Genomic DNA, 21,468 nt, shown 5'->3' with positions numbered 1-21,468 from the left:
ATTTTTTTAAATATTTTTTAAATATAAAAATAAACCAACCTCAAAAGATATTCCGCCGCCCGTTGAGACTGCCATCCTGATGATGTACTCTAATGATAGGCTTTCAAATGGGTTGACCATTTTGCCTCTATTTTCGTACAAATCATCATGACTAATGAATATATAAATATTCATGAGTTCTTAGGAAAGAGGTTTAAGACTTCAAGTAATTGATTGGTAATGTAATGCTGCATTTTTTATATCAATTTATTAAAATATTAAATAAAAATTAATTTAAAAAATAAATCGAACCGCGTCACTAACGTTAATTTTCTTGGACTTACCTTTTATTTTGTCAATATCCCATTATTAATTTCTAGCATTCACTATCAGCCATACCCCCCAAGCTTCAATTCTGAAAATAGTCAGCTAAATCCACTCCTCTTTCTATATATATATATATATATATAATATGTTAAATTCAATATATAAAATCGAAGTTGAACATAAAAAGTCAATAGAAAAAATTAAGATATGATCAATATTCCAAGATATATAAAATAATATATAAAGTACAAGAATATATTTAGTTAGAAAAATAAAAAGAAGGATATCAAATAAATTTGTTTATGAGATAATCTTAGTATGAATTTCTATAATTTTAAAAAATATGAGATAAAAAAAGAAATATTCTATCTATTTTTATTATTTTTTCTATTTCAAAACAATAACTAAACGGATATAAACATTTTTATTTTTAGATTATAATCTAAAAAAAAAAATCCTTTTATAGTTTCACTAATTTAGTGATATACATGTATTCTTAAAGCTCTTTGTTATCATATTATTTTAAATATATATTTAACATTACTCTTTTTGAATTAAGGGTACAATTAGAAACTTGAGATATGCTGGGGACTTATAAGACTTTTGCTTCAAAGAAATATAATAAACTAATTTAGCCAACTGTTATCTTGAAACCATCAACGCGCTTCAGATGAGAGTGAAATGGCAAATCATGGGTCCAACCCATGATTGATCGATTAGATTCCAGAGAGGGATTTTGCTCTAATAAAATAATAAAAAGTAAACTACATTTTGATCCCTATAGATTTTTAAAAATTCCATGTCAGTTCATATAGTCTTAATTTCATGATATTAATCTTAATGTTTCCAGGTATTCTCGATATTAGTCCTTGCTGGGTGGCCATTAAGCGTCTAATGGCCTTTCTCTCATTCTTTTCGCCTTTAGTTTCTGCTTGTATTTTTCTTGTAAATACTTAATTAGATTTAAAAATAAAGCGATTGCAAAATTATTAAACTCGATTTGTTAATAATTTGAGGTACAAGTTAGACGAGTTAACTTTAATCAGTTAAAATAATATCATTTTATTTATTTATTTTAAAATAAAAATAAATAACCTGCTTTATCGTCCGGATTTGACCATGCGAACTCCCATCTTCTCTTTCTAAAACTCGACTCGGGTTATGTCATAAGTTTAATAACACTAGGAGCTGGCAGTCTTGTAGATAGGTTAGATTAAACATGTAAAGATCAAGGGCACATTTGGGGGAATTTAAACTACAGGGTCTTGAGTAGAACATTGGTTCATTTATATAGCTGAAAATATAATTTACCCCACAGCAGCAGCAACAACAAATAATGACAGAAACAACAAGATTTTGGAAGGACATGATAGCTTGAAAAGGAAGGGAAAAAAAGAAGACGGCCCTTAATTTAGCGGCTTTCCTCTTGTACCGGAAGGATAATGACGCCCTCTCCCAGTACATTACATGAAAAATCAAAAACAATTTAAGTAATTATTTTTGAAAATATTTTTTATTTACAAATATATTAAAATATTATTTTTTTTTATTTTTTTAAAACATTATTTTTCACATCACTACATTAAAACAATATAAAAATAAAATTTTAAATAATTTTTTTTACTTTTTCATGAATCTAAACAGCATTAATAATGCCCCATTTATTTTTGTAGTTGAAAAATATTTTTTAAAAAAATTAAATTTTTTGAAATTTTAAATATATTAATATTAATTTTTTTTTAAAAATAATTACTATAACAATACTAGACAGATTGTACGCCTCTCACATTTTCCCACCTTATCATATCATATTTAGCAAAATTATATTATGGTTTTATTAAATTTATTATATGGTTTGCCCTAATTTTTCCCCTTTGGTTTTCGTATACTAGGAATTAAATAATTTATAGAATTCTTTACAAATACACATTCACATGCTAATTATATTATTTCACATATATGAATTTAATATTTTTTTAATCAAACTGCAATTCCCAAATCACTCCTAACCATATTACTAATTAGACATTTAGGATATATATATATATCCTTTGAAAAATATTTTTAATCTTGATACATTTTTTTTTATTTTCCTATGAAAAGCTTATTTTTATTCTTAATAAATGAATATATTTTATAATCTTTATCAGTAAAAAAACCAAAAAATGGAAATGAATTTTTTTTTCCAGTTAATTAACAAGCACCAATCCCCTCCCTCCTTTTGTTTTTGTCATCCTAAATATAAGTACAAAATTAGAAAGAAAAAAAAACACTCACACGTAGAAAACACATAAAACACAGAATTCTGTACATTAAATAGAAAAAAAAAAAGGAAGAAAAGAGAGTGAGTGGCCGTTTAAACGGTCACCACTCCACCTCGTCAAAATCTGGTTGGCCGCCAACATAATCATTTTTTTTATATTCTCTTAGAAGAACACAAAAAGAAAAAAAATCAATTCAATTACAAAACTTTTTATTTTTAGTTTATCTTTTCACTTTATTGGGAAAATCGAATCCCATTAGCCTGCATCTACCACCGTCTCCTTTTTGTTTTTGTTTTTGTTTTTTTTTCCATTTTCGGTATCCATTTCTGTTTATACGGTGGATTTGCAGGCTAAAACGACGTAATCTAGATACACTTTTGCTTATAAATTTCCAGATCTTTTATTTTATTCTTTATTTAAAGATTTTTTTGGCAATTTTTGTGGTGATTTTTTTATAAAAATGCAACACAATATATTCACGACAATGCGTAGCTTGAAATTCCCGGAGGGATGTAAAGGAACTCAAGTTTATGCTATCAATCCAACCGGCGGTGAAGGTGGCGGCGGCGGCTGTGGCGGTAAGGTTGGGGAGAAGTTTTTGCAACACTTGCAAGATCTAAGAGCGAATTCGATTCGGACGAAATCGAGTAGAAATTCGCATCCACCGACTAACCAGACAACAAGAACTAATGTATCAGTCGAAAGTTTATTGCCAGCTGGTTCTCCGACCGTTGATCTCATGGAGCCACATATTGAGCCGTGTCTTAAATCTGTGGATTTCGTCGAATCATTAGCTGCTGTCTATAAAAAGGTTGAGGATTCTTCACAATTTGAGAAATCAGAGAGATTTTTAGAACAATGCGCGGTGTTTAAGGGTTTATGTGATCCGAAATTGTTTCGGAATAGTCTAAGGGGTGCGAGACAGCATGCTGTGGATGTGCATTCCAAGGTTGTTTTGGCTTCGTGGTTGAGGTTTGAGAGGAGGGAGGATGAGTTGATTGGTTTGTCGGCTATGGATTGTTGTGGAAGAAATTTAGAATGCCCTAGGGCTTGTTTGGTGCCGGGGTATGATCCGGAATCGGTGAATGATCCTTGCGTGTGTTCGAGAGGGGAGCTGGAGGGGGGTGTTTTGATGGGGAACGGAGGAGAATGCTCGACTTCGGATATCGATGAGGCTGCTGGAGGCGGTGGTGGTGATGATGATGATTGTGATATGTCATTTTGTATTGGTGATGATGAGATCAGGGGTGTGAGGTATAATGTGGCGTCGCTTTCGAGGCCTTTTAGATCAATGTTGTATGGGGAGTTTAAAGAATCAAGGAGGGAGAAGATAAATTTTTCGCAGAATGGGATATCAGCAGAGGGAATGAGGGCGGCAATGATATTTAGCAGGACAAAAAGATTGGGTTCGTTTGAACTAAAGATTGTTTTAGAGCTTCTTTCCTTGGCAAACAGGTTTTGCTGTGAGGAATTGAAGTCGGCTTGTGATGCCCATTTGGCATCTTTGGTTTGTGATATGGAGGAAGCCATGATGCTAATTGAGTATGGATTGGAGGAGGGTGCGTATCTTTTGGTGGCAGCTTGTTTACAGGTGATTTTGAGAGAGCTTCCATTTTCAATGCACAATCCTTATGTGATGAAACTGTTTTGTGGATCTGAGGGTAGGGAGAGATTGGCTTCGGTAGGCCATGCTTCATTTTTGTTGTATTATTTTCTGAGCCAGATTGCTATGGAGGAAGAGATGAAATCTAACAACACTGTGATGCTTTTGGAGAGACTGGGAGAATGTGCCACCGAAGATTGGCAGAAACAGCTTGCCTATCACCAGTTAGGTGTTGTTATGCTCGAAAGAACAGAGTATAAAGATGCCCAGAAATGGTTCGAAGAAGCAGTTGAAGCAGGTCATATATACTCGTCGGTGGGTGTTGCAAGGGCCAAATACAATCGCGGGCACAAGTATTCAGCATACAAGATGATGAACTCGCTGATTTCTGATCATACACCAGTTGGGTGGATGTACCAAGAGAGGTCTTTATATTGTACTGGAAAGGAGAAGCTGATGGATTTGAATACAGCAACTGAATTGGATCCAACACTTTCATTCCCATACAAGTGTCGGGCTGTTTTGTTGGTGCAGGAGAACAAACTTGAATCAGCTATCTCAGAACTAAATAAAATTATTGGTTTCAAAGTCTCTCCTGATTGTCTTGAATTACGGGCCTGGATTTCCATTGTGTTGGAGGATTATGAAGGAGCCCTAAGAGATGTCCGTGCTCTTTTGACTTTGGATCCAAATTACATGATGTTTTATGGGAAGAAGCATGGTGACCAACTAGTAGAACTCCTCCGTCCTCTGGTTCAGCAATACAGTCAGGCAGACTGCTGGATGCAACTGTATGATAGATGGTCCTCTGTTGACGATATAGGCTCCCTTGCTGTCGTACACCAAATGCTGGCAAATGACCCTAGGAAGAGCCTTCTATGGTTCCGACAATCTCTTCTTCTTTTACGGTGAGAATTCATATACCCCATCAATACTTTGCTTAACTGTATTAAGCACTTATAATTCTATCTGTTCATAATGCATTTTGTGCTCTAGTATGATATATGCTATTTAAAGTTTTCTAATGAACATCATGTATTTTGATAATTTTAGACTGAATTTTAATCAAAGAAGTGCTTTATGATCAGCTAACATTTAAAAAAGTGGAGGCTTTTTAGATCTCGAAGTTCAAAAGAGAGTAGGACAGGAACAACTTTGTTGGAACTTCTGGGCAGAAACTTAACCCTGAGATCTAGGTTTTCCTTAAACAGTTTAATTAGCATGGAAAGATTTGGAAAATATAGGTTAACATTTATTTAATGATTGGATGAGTTCAGAAGCCAGTTAAAAAGAAAAAAAAGAAGGGAATTTGGGGGCTGTCCAGCGAACAATATATGTACTGTAGTTAAAGAAGAACAAGAAAAGACAAATTAGAGAAAAGAGGAAAGAAACACTCTACTCATGCATACCTTCCAAATTAAATCAAAATTCTCAGAATTTTACTATCAAAATCCTTATCTGTTTGACTTTGTTTTTAATGAAGTGGTTTTGGACCACCATCCTCAATTAGAAACTGGGAAAGGATTCTGAATTTGTGTTGAAATTGCAAAGGCACAGAGAAGATTTATGGAAAGAAGTATTTCTTTGTCATGAAAGGTTTTTACAATAAAATCTATCTTCAGAACCTGTAAAGATGTGATGGAAATTTTCCCTCTTGCTTTACAACTAAACCATTAATTATTAGTTTTGATTGTAGATCAAATTTTGTAGATATTTATATATTAGACTAGTAAGAAATGATGTCTACTTTATCATCACAAGGCATGCTAAACATAACAAAGTTTTCAAGGAAAGCGTAGAGTTCATATAAGTTTAAACTTATAAGCATGCAAAATAATAACTCATGGCAAACATGTTTTCAACATAAATATAATACTGCATACTAAACATATATCTAAACTTATAATTGATATTAATTCAAAGTCTTAGCTTGCATACTAATAATAAAAATACATATGCTTAAATTAAAACAAAGAAGGGTACTTGTTAAAATAATGAGATTTTTGTTGTTGTCAAAGATGAATTCTTTGTCCTTAAAGCTTTATTGCTTATCACTTGTGCAACTAAGATGTATGCGATATGTTTTTCAAGATTCCAACTACATTACCTTGGTTTAGATGCTCTTCTAAACCAAGGTCTTTGAACAAAAAAATATGAAACTCAAATATCTCTCAACAATATGAACATAAGCTCTAGATTTGAGAGGAAAACCAGAGCATAAAATCAGAATAAAACGCTAAAATATGAGGTGGGGAAGAGTGTAAAAATCTGAAAAATTCTTGGTTTAAACTCTTCCTTCATCCCCCTTTTTATAGTGAATTCTAGAAGCTAAAAGGTTGAAAAATTAATAAGAATTAATTCCCACCATTATCAACTATTGATTAGCCATCATAAATCAATAATTAAATCTAGAAAAACCAAGAGTTCTTTGAGTGGTAAAATCAAGGGTTTTTTGAGATCAATTTCTCGTTCACCCATAATTTGTTTATTTAAAACAAATGTCCACAAGGTTTTCATGCTAGTAATATAAATGGTTTAGTTGCAAGTTGAGGCTTTTTTCTTAAAGTGTTAAGTGCTCTTTCTGTTTTATTTTTGGTAACATTTTTCCACCTCCCAGTCTCTTTAACATCCAATGGTACCAAGGAAAAAGGTATATAGAAAAGACAATGTCTTTGTGATATATACAGTTGCTATATGTGGATAATCAATTCTAGGACATAAATATATCTGTATTAATGGAGTCTTGTTGTTTCTCAATGTCAAAGGCTAAATTGTCAAAAGGCTGCGATGCGAAGTTTGCGGCTGGCTAGAAATTATTCTACTTCCGACCATGAGAAACTTGTCTATGAAGGATGGATCTTGTATGACACTGGGCACCGTGAAGAAGCACTATCCAAGGCTGAGCAGTCTATTTCAATTCAGAGATCATTTGAAGCCTTTTTCCTTAAAGCTTATGCTTTAGCAGATTCAAGCCTTGATCCCGAGTCCTCAAAGTATGTTATCCAACTTTTGGAGGAGGCTCTTAGGTGCCCTTCAGATGGCCTCCGGAAAGGACAAGTGAGTTTCAATTTTGATGCAATTCTATTGTTCTGAATGCTCCACAATATTGTTTAAGTTGGATATTTTTTGTCCGTTCTGCAGGCACTGAACAATCTAGGGAGTGTATATGTTGACTGTGAGAAGTTTGATCTTGCCGCTGACTGTTACATGAGCGCACTTGAGATCAAGCATACAAGAGCACATCAAGGTCTGGCACGTGTATATCATCTAAAAAATCAACGGAAAGCTGCATATGATGAGATGACAAAACTGATTGAGAAAGCAAGGAATAATGCTTCAGCTTATGAGAAGCGTTCAGAGTACTGTGATCGTGACATGGCAAAGAGTGATCTTAGCACAGCAACACAACTAGATCCATTGAGGACATACCCATACAGATACAGGGCAGCAGGTAAGCTCCATGACTACATCTGCTCTCTTTGAGATTGTTATTGACAATCATAAGTTAGTGATTATGCTATAAATATTGCAAATGTATACCAACCACTAAACTTATGAAGCTTTGGGTGTTAAATTTGCCTGGATATTCTAATTCTTGACTGAAAGTTGTTCAATCTGGTTTTAACTCAATATTATATTATCATAAGCTGGAGGAATGAATGTAATCTTGTTGGAGATTCTTTGCCTGTTAGAGTGGTCTGTCAAAGGATCCCCCTCTTGTCATCAGGAATCAGTTTTCGTTAAAATGAAAAAGACAGAAAGACATCACTACTGTTCTTATGCTGATTGCCTAGGAGAAATATGTGAGCATTTGGCAAAAGATCAGTGGTTTGTCTAGTTTACTAGAGTTTTAAAAGCTTTATAAATTTTGACGAGAGCTGCGTCTTGAGATCCCTAATGATGGCTCTTTTAACTCAAAAACTGTTATTTGTTTTGTTGGATTTAGCTCCACAAGAAGTAGGATGACAGAATGGGTGTTCTGTTATGCTTATGGTTAAGAGTTCTGGTTATTTGGTCAACTTCCTTTACTTTCCAATATCAGGAAATACTACCCTGCCGAGTTGGTTGTTCTTTATGATCTTGCTCATATAAATAGAACCGTGGCTTCCTCACTTTTGAAAATCCAGTCTCCTACTTTGTGCTAAGTATATGGTTGGGCTGCCAAGCACCTTCTGCATCCTCCTACATTTTAAATTTTGCCTATTGATGTAATTGTAGGGTGCGTGACTAGAATGACTGACTCAAAGTTGTTTCCATTAGATGAGATTTCATCTATAGTCAAACGCCAGTTTAATTAAATAACGAATTTCATCCTGGTAAAGGAAGGACTGTATTTGTTTAGTTTGAAGAATTCATGCTCCCACTGCTGATCTGATATGCTTCTGAAGTAAACATGGCCAAGTTCCTTTTTTTTTTGTTTGTTTATTTCAGGTTACAGTTCTTGTTAAATAATATTAACAAAATCCAGATGAAAATTACTTGATTTTTGCTTCAAAGTTATTAGAAGAAAGTTGTTATTTTGGTTTTATTTCTTCCTTTTTCAGTATACATGTTTCCTGTTGACTTAAAGTTTAGTTGGGCATATTTTGGCTACTGATCTAATTAAAAAAATGAGGAATGGCAGTAGACGAGAAAGGCTATTTCTTCTAAATTAAGCTATTGGGATTATCATTGCTTTTTGTGTAGTCATCAGACTTCCCTGTGGATTATGCAAGTGAATACACATTTAAATTTTTAAACTACTAAAACTAATGTTGTGCCATTTCAGTTTTAATGGATGATCACAAAGAAGCGGAAGCCATAAGAGAGCTTGCAAGGGTCATAGCTTTCAAGCCAGACTTACAGCTGCTGCATCTTCGAGCAGCATTTTATGATTCAATGGGCGATACTAGCTGCACCCTTAGAGACTGTGAAGCAGCTCTCTGTCTTGATCCCAATCACACTGGTACCATTGAGCTCTATAAGAGAGCACGGGAACGGGGAAATGAACCAGAAAAATGAGAGCCAGAAATCCATGCTTGTTATCTTTATTATCCGGGCAATCACATCATTGCCACTTCTGTTTCTTGTTTTTGGTACTAGGAAGGCCAGTGTTCCTCAGGGAAATTATTTTTTTCGGGATTTTCTCCATAGATATGCAGACATCCCCGTGGCCTTAAGTGAAGGGAAGTTCAGCAGAAGAAGAAGGGGATACTTTGAATTTAACAAGAAAGGGATAGTAGAGATTGGGGTAACTTGTAAATTTATGTAATATCTGCATTTTGCTTTGCTTTGCTTTGCTTTGCTATCGAAGAATGTATGTATTCTGCAGACTGCTGCTCTCTTGCCACTGCCGAATATTTCTCTTCGGCAAAGATTGAAATGAATGTATTATAGTTGAAAGAAACATGTACATGAATGGCAGCTTATGCTGAAGTCTTCTCTTGTCAAGAGGTTTATGGATTAACTGATTTTTGCCAAAACATACTGTAATGTCTCTTGTATTGCTCTCTGTGCTTCACAATTTTCTCATAATTCATACCCAATATTCCATGTCTCTGTTTCAATACTTATTTACTTATTCCCTTCTCCACAGGACACATCTTTTTTCAGATTCTAGAACTTCATTGCAAGATGTACATTATTTCTGACACTTGGAAGCCATACGTACAGTTTGATATACCAGCTAGGATACTTGATTGCTGAAAGTAACACTGACGGTGTAGAACTACTCCTTCAATCCAATCTATAAAGTGAGAGAGAGGGTCTTTCCTATCTTTGCCTGTGAGCATTTCAAAAGTCGAAAAGCTGGTGTAAATGATTGCACGAGATGCTCATAGTTTCAACTGCCTTTTTATAATATCAGCCAACAACTTTTTATCACATTTCTCCATCCTTCATCTTTCTCTTTTCCTTCTATGTGCATTCTACTACTTCAACGAAACTACCGGTTGTGTTCATGGAAGAAAATAGTGTGTTTATGGAAGAAAATAGTGAACAAGGGATCGATGTCAATCGCCCGAGAAAGCTGAACTTAAACCTGCCCCTCTTATCGACTAGGCGGCTGGGTGGCCACGCCGGTAAGGAAGAAACCTGTTATGCAACAAAGTCACAGGCTGCTTTACAGGATACGAGTGATAGGATCCCATTTTGTTGGGAACAAGCTCCTGGCAAGCCCAAGGACGGGGATAGTAATGACATCCATGAAGCAGGAACTCCTCAGCCGAGGCTCCCACCATGCAGATGGCATCTACAAAATGAAGCAGCAAAAAATGGCGACCCCAATTGTTTCGTCAGCCTGGATGATCATGATGATGGTTGTGATGCTGATGCTGATGCTGATGACGATGACGATGGCGATGGCGAAGAGATTGACGTGTTTTCAGATGCCATAGATGTTTTGTCATTGACAGAAGCAATAGACATTGCCCAGAAATCCAACGATGGTCACAGACTAGACAGGCTAAATTTAGAGAGTGTGAACGCAACTGATAGCCAGTCTCTAAATTTCATGATGGAGCGGTTTCTGCCGGATGCCACTGCATTAGCTGCATCATCTGCACTTTGCGCGTTCAGTAATCTCAACAAGAAGCTCCCATATCCATACAATTATTCAGAGGAGTACGTCTCAAGAACAGTAGGGCAATCACATCCATCAGAGGCTTCACATAAAGGTTGTGGCCTGGAACTCCTGTTCCCTTGGCGCTTGAAGCACAAGCTCTGTGGTGTAAAGAGTCCTGCGAGACAAGTCTCACCAAATGTCCAGCCTCAGTACTGTTCTACAAAACAAAAGAAACTCTGTTCACTTAATAGGCCTTTGAGAGATCTACATAAAGATATTTGATGTATATGTAGTTACAGATTTTCATTGCTCTTATGTTTCCATAAATGGTGTCATGATTGGTAGCCTGGATTTCCCCCACAAATTGCATCTGCTAAACTCATAGCAACATCCATGTTGCCTTCCCTTACTCTTATGTGATTCAAAAAGAGAGCAGCTTGAACAAATTGCATCTGCTAATTTGTCCAAGTTCACTTTTAAATTTATTATATATGTTAATAGGTTTATATTCTATTTGTTTTTGTGTTTTAAAAGTATTTTTTTAAAAAATTAATTTTTGTTGCTTCAAATTAATTTTTTGGATGATTTTATATCATTTTGATGTGTTGATATCAAAAATAAAATTTAAAAAATAAATAAAAATATTATTTAAATATATTTCTATATAAAAAGCATTTAAAACAATCACTACTATAATACTAAACATGTTATTAATACCGGGTTTGAAATTATGGTTCATATTAGATTGAATAAATTTACTAAAATATAATAAATCATGAAATGTAATAATTCTTCAATTTTCTTTTGAAAAAAAACTCTAAGCTTAAATGAAAATTAGTGAAATACTATAAAATATCTTACTTGGCCTCCTTTCTTAGATTCAAACCTTGAGCCCGATATCAAAAAAAAATTATTTGGAGCTTGATTGATTCCTAATATGTTTGTAATGTTATGCTCCGTTGTATAGCGTTTAAGGGTGAAAAAAAAAATCAAAAAATTAAGAAAATTGAAAAAACAATAACTGAAAAAACCGAATTGTGAAAAAAAACTGATTAGAATTTTGAAAATATCAATCGGTTCGGTTTCGGTTTTCTAAGCCTGAAACCGAAAAAACCGAATCAAAACTGGAAAAAAACCGAGCCAACCCTGAAAAAACCGAGCCAATCCTGAAAAAACCGAGTCAAACCGGTTTGAACCGGGTTTTTGTTATAAAATAACCGAACCAAAACCAAAACCGGTCGGTTTGAACCGGTTACAGTTCGGTTTTGATTTTTTTTTAAAAACCAACTTGCTTATTTTTTTTTTATAAAAATCGAACTGGAAATAATCACCCATAATTGCGTTGTTAGATTAAGGTATTATTATTTGGAATTACATTTCAAACTTTTATCAAAATTTGAATTTTTTATTTGCTTAAAATTATTTTTTTATATTTTCAAAGTATTTTGATGTTAAAAGTAATTTTTTTAAAATAAAAAATATTATTTTAATACATTTCAGAACAAAAAATACTTAAAAAAACAACCACTATCATATTTTAAAAACCTTTAAAACTTAACAAACTATTTACTAACAAATCACTTTCCGTGATTTTTGAAGTGTATACTAATATATTCTTAAATTGATTTTATAGAAATTATCTTTCACCATCAAACGTTAAGGAGGTGATTTTTTAAAATCTTAGCAAACACTTTTTTTGCTCTTTATTTTATTAAAAGGTCGAAAAGTAGTGGCTAAACAAGCCCTAAATTTCTCTAGATAATGTGACAAATGTATTTTTAAAACCATTTAGAGAAAGTATTTAATCTTAGTTCCCATATAATCTTGTTTAAAGATATCCTTTAACTCAAATAAAAAAATTATAAAATATATGGAATAAATCATTTTATTATATATAGATCAAATATATTAGAATATTTAGAAGTATGGTTATTTTTAATTTTTTTTTAAAATATATTAATTTTTTATTTATTTTTTAAACACTATTTTTGACTTGAATATCGTTCCGTTACCAAACTGTTTCTAAAGAAATCCCAGTGATATTAATTCCCTGAAAAATAAAACTCAGCAAATGTTAACCAAAAAGTACCCTGAAAGCCCACTTATGCAAGCCCAAGCAAGCCCAATTGATTTAAACGTTGGGGATGCAACACTCGCGCGACATCCCTCACACGTGAGAGAATTCAAAAAACAAAAAAAGAACAAAGCTAGGGTTTTTGAAGTCGGTGATCCCGGGCAGTGTTCGGGCAGCCACAAAACCCTTGCCCGTTGGATTTTTTTTTTTTTTTCACGCTAAAAACCCCTCTTCTCTCCCCTGCCTCCCGCTTCTTCATTCCCATTCGAAAATTAAAAAAAATAAGTTTTTTCATAATAGTAATAATAATCACAACAGTACTCATCTCATTTCCTCCAAAACCCTAAAATCAATCAATCAATCAATCAATCAAACAGTTTCTTCACTCAACTCCACCACTAAACCACAACACCCAATCCCTCTCCTCCCTCTCCGCTTCTCCCCAGCTTCATCGAAGAAAGAGAAGAGAAGGTCACGCTTTTTGTTCTCACTTTACGGATACTGATCTCTCCGGTTCCATCAGATTTAAGGTATTATTTTATTTTTGGTTTAATCAGTAGATCTGTTGTGTTTGTTAGTTCGTTCAGTTAGTGCTTAGGGTTTTGGATTTTGTGGTTTTACTCTCTACTTACTCTTGTTTAGGGTTTCATCAGATATTTAGTTCGTTCAGTTATTTTTTGTTTTGGATTTTGTGTTTACTCTCTAACATTGAAAAAGGAGCAGTTTTGCCACAAAATCCAAAATCGCTTGTGTAATTAAACAAAAATCCTTTTTCCTTAACCGCTTGTGTTCTTTGCTTTTTTTTTTTTAAGGTATTTATTTTAGCGTTTAATTTCGGAAGTCTTTTCATTTTTATTGTTTTAAGCGAGTGATTAAAAATTAAAATTTTCTAGTTACAAATTTTAGTAGTTTTTATTGATTTACCAATTTATAATAATAATAATAATAATAATAATAATAATTTTTGAATTTGTAAATATAGTGAAAGAAGGTTGTGAATTGTTGTTATTTGATCTGATTTTGCTAACCAGCTGGTTCGGATTAGTTGCTGAAATCAGCTTATTGTCGTAAGTGAAGTAAGATATGTCTGGAACTGTTTTGATTAATCTGGTTGAAAATTAGAGGTTCTACCTATAATATCATATAGGTAATGGATGATGTGTGTGTATTTTGTCATGGGTTATAGAATTGTGTACCGCCTTCGATGTATATGATATGGGGCATTGTTGTAATTAATGTTTTTTTTTATATGGTTTTTCAAAGTTCTTTTAGAATTTCATTTGTTTTCTGGGTACGATTCTATCTGTCTATTAGCTCGGATTTTAATATGATTTTGAAGTTGTGGAAATGAGTATGATATTATGTGGATGGAACTGAATGCATAATCTTGTTGATGGATCCTTTGATGTTTTTAGAGTTAGTTGCTGCCATGTGCGTATATTGTTGTAGTGGTTTATAATAATTTTGTTCTCTATTCATTTTGTATTTTTCCATGTTCCTCAATTTTTTGTTTTATTGATGTTTGTTTTAATGTTACTGTTTTCAGTGATAGAACTTCATGTTATTTATTCGCTTGCAGTGTTGAAAGCAATGGCAATGGAGATCACTCAGTTTCTATTGGCTGCCCAATCACCAGATGCAAATATCCGTACTCAGGCAGAGGCTAGTCTTAGGCAGTTCCAAGAGCAGAGCTTGCCCCTTTTCCTCTTATCATTGTCAGTGGAGCTTGCAAACAATGAGAAGCCTTTGGAATCACGTAGGTTGGCTGGTATTGTTCTTAAAAACTCTTTAGATGCTAAAGATTCTGTGAGAAAGGAACATCTTGTTCAGCAATGGATGGCAATTGAAATTTCCATGAAAGCACAAATCAAAGACTTGCTCCTGAGGACTCTTGGGTCATCTGCATCAGAAGCAAGACACACTTCTGCCCAAGTAATTGCAAAAGTTGCTTCCATTGAGATTCCACGGAAGCAGTGGCCTGAGCTTATCGGATCATTGCTTAAGAATATGACCCAGCAAGATAGTCCTGCAGCTTTGAAACAGGCAACATTGGAAACTCTTGGATATGTTTGTGAGGAGATATCCCACCAGGATCTTGTGCAGGATGAAGTGAACTCTGTTCTCACTGCTGTTGTCCAAGGCATGAACCTTGCTGAACATAGTTGTGAAGTACGCCTTGCTGCTACAAAGGCCTTATATAATGCCTTAGATTTTGCTCAGACCAACTTTGAAAATGATATGGAGCGGAATTACATAATGAAGGTGGTATGCGAGACAGCAATTTCTAAAGAGGCAGATATCAGGCAGGCTGCTTTTGAGTGTCTTGTTTCTATAGCGTCAACATACTATGATGTGCTTGAACCTTATATGCAGACCCTCTTCCAGCTCACATCAAATGCTGTGAAAGGGGATGAAGAGAGTGTTGCCCTCCAAGCAATAGAATTCTGGAGCTCCATTTGTGATGAAGAGATAGAGCTTCAAGAATATGGGACCCTTGAAGGTGGAGATTCGGGGTCTACTCATTCACGCTTCATAGAAAAGGCCCTCCCATATCTTGTTCCTTTGTTGTTGGATACTTTGTTGAAACAGGAGGAGGATCAGGATCAGGATGATAGCATTTGGAATATATCCATGTCAGGGGGCACCTGTCTAGGTCTTGTTGCTAGAACTGTTGGGGATTCTGTTGTGAAACTAGTAATGCCCTTTGTAGAGGGTAATATTCTGAAGCCAGATTGGCATTGTCGTGAGGCAGCCACATATGCATTTGGCTCAATTCTAGAAGGCCCTAGCCTTGAAACATTAGGTCCGCTTGTTTCTAATGGCTTGGATTTTCTGCTTAATGCGATGAGGGATGAAAATAATCATGTTAAGGACACAACTGCATGGGCTCTTAGTCGTATTTTTGAGTTTTTGCACTGTCCTGCCAGTGGATTTTCTGTGGTTTCCCCAGAGAACCTGGAAAGGATTGTAACTGTCTTGCTGGAGAGTATTAATGATGCTCCAAATGTAGCTGAGAAGGTTTGTGGGGCAATCTATTACCTTGCACAGGGATATGAAGATGCTGGAACAAATTCCTCACTTCTAACTCAATACATCCCTAGGATAATCTCTGAACTTCTCAAAACTGCTGAGCGGTCAGATGGGAGCGATTCTAAGATCAGGACTTCTGCTTATGAAACATTGAACGAGGTTGTTAGGTCGTCCAATATTGTGGAAACATCTCAAATTATTTTGGAACTGCTCAAAAGCGTCTTGCATAAGTTGGGGCAGACTATAGATCTTCAAATTGTCTCATCAGACGATAGAGAGAAGCAAGGGGACTTGCAAGCATCCCTTTGTGCTGTTATCCAGGTGATTGTCCAAAAGCTTAGCAGCACTGATGAGACCAAGCCCAGTATACTTCAGGCTGCAGATACAATTATGTTTCTGTTCCTCAGGGTTTTTGCTTGCCGCAGATCTACTGTGCACGAGGAAGCAATGCTTGCAATTGGTGCACTGGCTCATGCCTCTGGTCCAGAATTTGAGAAGTACATGCCTGAGCTATATAAGTACCTGGAGATGGGATTACAGAATTTTGAGGAATATGAGGTTTGTGCCATCACAGTTGGGGTGATTGGTGACATTTGCCGTGCATTGGAGGACAAGGTCTTACCTTACTGTGATGGGATCATGAACCACCTTGTCCGCAATCTCCAAAGTGCTGAACTCCACCGGTCAGTTAAGCCTCCAATATTTGCCTGCTTTGGTGATGTTGCTCTTGGGATAGGTGAGCAATTCTCTAAGTACGTTGAGCCTACAGTAGCAATGATGCGGAGCGCTGCTGAGGTCTGTGCTCAGATGGACAATAGTGATGAGGAGTTGATGGATTATGGCAACCAGCTTAAGCGTAGCATATTTGAAGCTTATTCTGGTATTCTTCAGGGATTCAAAGATTCCAAGCCTGAGTTGATGCTGCCACATGCTGGTCATCTTTTCCAGTTCATAGAAGTGGTTTTCAGAGAGAAATATAGGTATCCTTTCCTCTTTCATTTCTTAGGTTCACCCGCTCCATCCCCCCTCACCCTGATATAACCGGCACTGCATTTGTTTTCTCGTATCTAATGTGCTGTTCCCTTGTTTTGCAGGGATGAGAGTGTCACAAAAGCAGCAGTTGCCGTGATGGGTGATCTGGCGGATGCTCTTGGTCCTAACACAAAGATACTGTTCAAAGACAACGCATTCTGCATTCAATTTCTTGGCGAGTGTCTTCAATCCGACGACGAACATCTCAAAGAGACTGCAAACTGGACCCAAGTGATGATCGCTCGCGTTGTTTCATGAGATGGAGCTCAGCTTTCAGAGTAAAAGTTGTTTATGGTCATTGGTTACTACATCTAGAATAGGCACCTTCTAGTTTGGGTAGGCTGTGAGGGAACCCGGAAAAAAAAAGGTCTTAAAGGATGTGAAATCTTTACGATTTTTGGTAATCCGTCCGCTCTGAGTGGGGATAGGAGAGAATGTTGTCAAATGCAAGCGCCGTAGTACTCTGGTTCTGGTTCGTTTTAATGTATCCACTAATCGGTGGTCATTTTTAAGGTATCATCTCCTTTCATGCTCTCGAGTCGTGGTCATCTTGGATGATATAATTATAAAATCTCAATTTTATTTTGTTCTAATTGAAAATGATCATGAGGAAAAAATATTTTTTAACTCAAATAAAGAAAATCTTTTATATTAGATTTATAATAAACAAATAATTTTAATATTTTATATTGTTCTAAGGTACTCGTGTATTATACACACGAGTACCTTTGGTATCCGGATTGAGAGAGAGAGCGAAGTGAGTGAGGAGATCCGAGAGAGTTGACAGAGGGAAAATGTTTTACTTCCCTTCTTTTAATATTACAGTTGACTGAAAATGTTTTCCTTTTAACATGTTTTTTACTGAGAAACAAACACCGTAAAACACGTAAAATATTTATGGTTATTGAATATTTATTAGGTGATTTTGGGCGCTGAGAAAGCGTTCTAGAAGTGCAGAAATTGTATGCAACAACTTACGTTCCAGTACCCTCTCCTCTTGAAGAAGACAGAGTAAGCTTGTCGGAGAAAGAAAGTGGCAAGAATGATGCTGATCCCTATTTCCGAGTTTATTGATTTTTAAGTTTTTAACCTCATTTTATAATTTATATATATATATTAACTCGTAAAATTATATATTTTTATGGGTCAACTTGTTCAACTTTACATGTATATATATATTAAAAATTTCATTATTGATCATTTTAAACTTTTCCTTTTGAAAAAATTGAAAACTTCGTGAAAAAAAACTATTGAAAATATGTGTTTTCCAAAACCAATATAAATTTATTTTTCAGTATTTTAGACCAGGAACTATTGCATTTTACTCAATAAAATATTATTCTACTTATGATTTGGTTATATATATTTTATTTTTAGTGTGACTTCCAATTCAACATAAAATTCTGGCTAAAGACAAGTAATTGTTGTGATTATTAAAATACTGGACCAAGAGCCTTCCCTAGAGTTCATAAACTTAAATAGCTTACGATAGAAAATATAATAATAATTATTTTTTAAAATAATTTTTATTTAGAAATGTATTAAAATAATATTTTTATATTTTTTAAAAATTATTTTTAGTATAAATACATTCAAATAATATAAAAATATTAAAAAAATATTTTGAAACAAAAAAATTTTAATTTTAAAAACATTTTTAAAATATAAAAGGATAAATATTTTACTGTACTAGGATAACCACGTGTTGGCGCTTTTGGTAAAACCCATGCAAGTTGAGTTCAGACCAAAAATCATGATGACAAAGTCAAGAATCAATGTACTGTTCTGCATTATTGGGAGGGAATAAACGGTTAATGATGGAACCAATACAAGACTTGAAAATTAACCCTTGTCAACGTACATAAAACTGTAAGCTAAAAAGGCTGTTGACGAGGAAGAAACAGGAGGAAGATGGATTCTGCGATGAGCTATCTGCCACAATCTATGGAACTTGTGATCATTTCAATGGAAACCTCTCCCATATATCTTGAGCTCCTACATGGAGAATCAGAAGAACCTAGATCATCAATCACTGGGAGCTTGTCTTCCCAGTTGAGATACCGTATGACTTCTCTCATGGTTGGCCTGGCTTTAGGCTTGTGATGAGAACACAGAAGACCCAACCCCAGCACCACGTCCATTTCCTTGACCACGAAGGCAGAGTTCAGCTCTGGATCAGCTGCATCAAGAACTCTACCCTTTTGATGGCATTCAATCACGAAATCTGTCAGGATGAAGTTACTCGTTTCAACGGGCTTTCTGCCACAAGCCACTTCAAGGAGCAAAATACCGTACGCGTACACATCGGAACTGGTAGAAGCCTGACCGGTCCGTGCCAATTCAGGTGCGATATACCCTATCGTGCCAACAATATTTGTGGTGTGCGACATGGTTCCATGATCATACAGCCTGGCTAGACCAAAGTCTCCTAACCGCCCGTTCATTCCTGCGTCTATCAGGACATTGCTTGACTTGACATCTCTGTGAATCACCACTTGCTCCCATTCCTCATGCAGATACAAAAGCCCTGCTGCAATGTCTTTAACAATATTGAATCTTTGCTCCCAGCTCAGTACAAAGTTGTTTCCCCGACTGAAAAGGAGACCGGCAAGGCATCCATTTGGGATGTAGTCGTAAACCAGGAGGAGGTCATTATTTCTCTTACACCATCCTTGGAGATTCACCAAGTTCTTGTGCCGTAAACGTCCCAGGCTCTCGATCTCCGCAGTGAATCCTCTCAAACCCTGGATTGAATTGGGAGTGATCCTCTTAACAGCAACTTCATTTCCGTTTGTAGGCAATCTACCTTTGTACACCGCACCAAACCCACCAGCCCCAATTATCTCACTCTTTTTAAAACCCTTGGTTGCCGTATGTAGATCTTGATAGCGAAACCTGTGTGGACAATCCAATTCCCAGTCTTCAAGAGCCTCAGACTGAGGCCACTTTCTGTACACAGCATGAAAGAAACAGTATTGCAAACAGAATAGTGGTCACACCGCATAAAGAAGCGATAATAGTAATCACTGAGGGTTGGAAAGAGGATGAACTGTCCTCAAATATTGGTGCGTCGGGAAGTCGAGAAAGATCGAGCGGAGGGGCTGCTCCTTCAGTGGAAAAACTCCATCCCAGTATGTAATGAGAGCTTGTCTTTTTACCAGTAGAGGAAGAGAAACCAGCATACATGTTATCCTTAACAATTGTGCTTAGATCTACGGGAAAAGAAATGAGTGGTCGAATCGGTCTGCTTTGCTCCATGGGAGCTATTGTTACACTAACAAGTTTAGCCGCACCATCATATTCTATCCAGGCTTGAATACGTTTACCACTCTCCAACATCAAATCTTCAAGCCGGTTTGGGTTGTCATCCTCTTTATAGGAAGCTCCCATCGATGATTCCGAACGCATGCTGTTAATGTTGACTCCGACATGATTTCCTTCAGAGTCTGAATTATCGTTGAACCCATTAACCGTGTCAAATTCAACAGCAAAAATATGGTTCGAGCTATTTCCATCATTTGAAGAGTTGAAAAGACCAAGGAAATGCCCCGCGGCAGCCCCGGGAAGCTGGTTGGAGGGAGCTAAGGCGAAAGCAAGGCCGTAGCCTCCTTTTCCTTTTGGAGAGACTATCTGAAAGACAAAGGTTGTGCTGAAAGATGAAGCATTTGGAGATGAATTTGAACTGGTGTCAGGCATCTGTATTGGTTTGGAATAAAATGCATGCCCTACAGCATCTCTTGTGTTTTTGGTGAGCCTTAGTAAACCATTGGGCTTGATAATAGAAGCTCCATCAATTGAGAGGTTTTTTTCACTTTCATTGAATCCATTGAAGATGAAGTATACACTTTGAGCCTCAACAATCATAGAAAAGAACAAGAACAACACAAACAAACAAATCGTGGAGGCCATGGAATCTTGATAGTTAAGATCAACTTGCAACTGGGAAACTAACTTTTGAGACAAGAATAGTGTTTAAGCAAAAAAATGGAGCACGTGAGAACCCCCCAAGATGACTAGGAAGATAGAAAGACTTTAAATTGTCCAACCCTATCTCAAGAACATGTGGCTTAGGACAGGCAAAGAATAAATCAAATATCAAAGCTGCCTAGACAAAAGGATGGAATGCATGAACACACACCCAAAGAAGATTATTCGTGGCATTTTTGGCTGGTTGGAAAGACTTGAAATTAAATTCTCATGTCGTCAACCTCGAGAGCCGGCCATGGAGTGTAGGAAATTCAAAGTGATTTTGACACTTAATATGCTTGCTCAAGGAAAAACCTTTCAAGCAAGATTGACAACAAGAACCACACGAAAGATTGCCCAACAAGCAACTTCTCTAACTCTTCCTTCTTCCTAAAAGTAAAATCAATGATTCCAATATCTTTAAAATTTAATTGACAGTTTATTTATCAGGAATCACACGAATCACTTTCATACGCGTGATCGAGTTGATGGGATATTAATTGCATGCTTTCTAGCTTGCACAACCCTCTTTCCATTTTTTTTTTGCACAACCCTCTTCCCATCTTAAAAATGCTGGTGGTGGGTATCCTGATTTTTTTTTAATTGAGAAAAAAAATTTGTTGTTTATATTTAATAAAACAAATTAAGTATT

At 35.7% G+C, this 21,468-nt stretch overlaps 4 protein-coding genes across 4 annotated transcripts; 3 read left to right on the top strand and 1 right to left on the bottom strand.

Annotated features, from left to right (window-relative positions):
* Positions 1-2,646: 2,646 nt before the first annotated feature.
* LOC7488713 (ethylene-overproduction protein 1) lies at positions 2,647-9,637 on the top strand. The gene is made up of 4 exons (XM_006373954.3): positions 2,647-5,081; positions 6,939-7,230; positions 7,315-7,624; positions 8,942-9,637. Exons 1-4 carry the CDS (start codon positions 3,031-3,033, stop codon positions 9,172-9,174), a joined length of 2,886 nt encoding a protein of 961 aa, XP_006374016.1. The 5' UTR covers positions 2,647-3,030; the 3' UTR covers positions 9,175-9,637.
* A 94-nt stretch (positions 9,638-9,731) lies between these two features.
* Positions 9,732-11,123, top strand: LOC7488712 (uncharacterized). Its single transcript, XM_002323571.3, has one exon. The coding sequence runs from the start codon at positions 10,112-10,114 to the stop codon at positions 10,994-10,996; it is 885 nt and encodes a 294-aa protein (XP_002323607.1). The 5' UTR covers positions 9,732-10,111; the 3' UTR covers positions 10,997-11,123.
* Positions 11,124-13,033: 1,910 nt separating this feature from the next.
* LOC7460392 (importin subunit beta-1) lies at positions 13,034-17,366 on the top strand. The gene is made up of 3 exons (XM_002323570.4): positions 13,034-13,318; positions 14,368-16,798; positions 16,913-17,366. Exons 2-3 carry the CDS (start codon positions 14,379-14,381, stop codon positions 17,106-17,108), a joined length of 2,616 nt encoding a protein of 871 aa, XP_002323606.2. The 5' UTR covers positions 13,034-13,318; positions 14,368-14,378; the 3' UTR covers positions 17,109-17,366.
* Positions 17,367-18,618: 1,252 nt separating this feature from the next.
* Positions 18,619-21,188, bottom strand: LOC18106330 (lectin-domain containing receptor kinase VI.3-like). The gene is given in 2 exon segments (XM_052448066.1): positions 18,619-19,819; positions 19,821-21,188. Coding segments are annotated over 2 exon segments (1,980 nt in total). The 5' UTR covers positions 20,760-21,188; the 3' UTR covers positions 18,619-18,778.
* Positions 21,189-21,468: the final 280 nt, after the last annotated feature.

The sequence above is a fragment of the Populus trichocarpa genome, chromosome 16, assembly GCF_000002775.5.
Source record: "Populus trichocarpa isolate Nisqually-1 chromosome 16, P.trichocarpa_v4.1, whole genome shotgun sequence".
Lineage (NCBI taxonomy): Eukaryota > Viridiplantae > Streptophyta > Magnoliopsida > Malpighiales > Salicaceae > Populus > Populus trichocarpa.
This window is presented reverse-complemented; position numbering and strand designations above follow the sequence as displayed.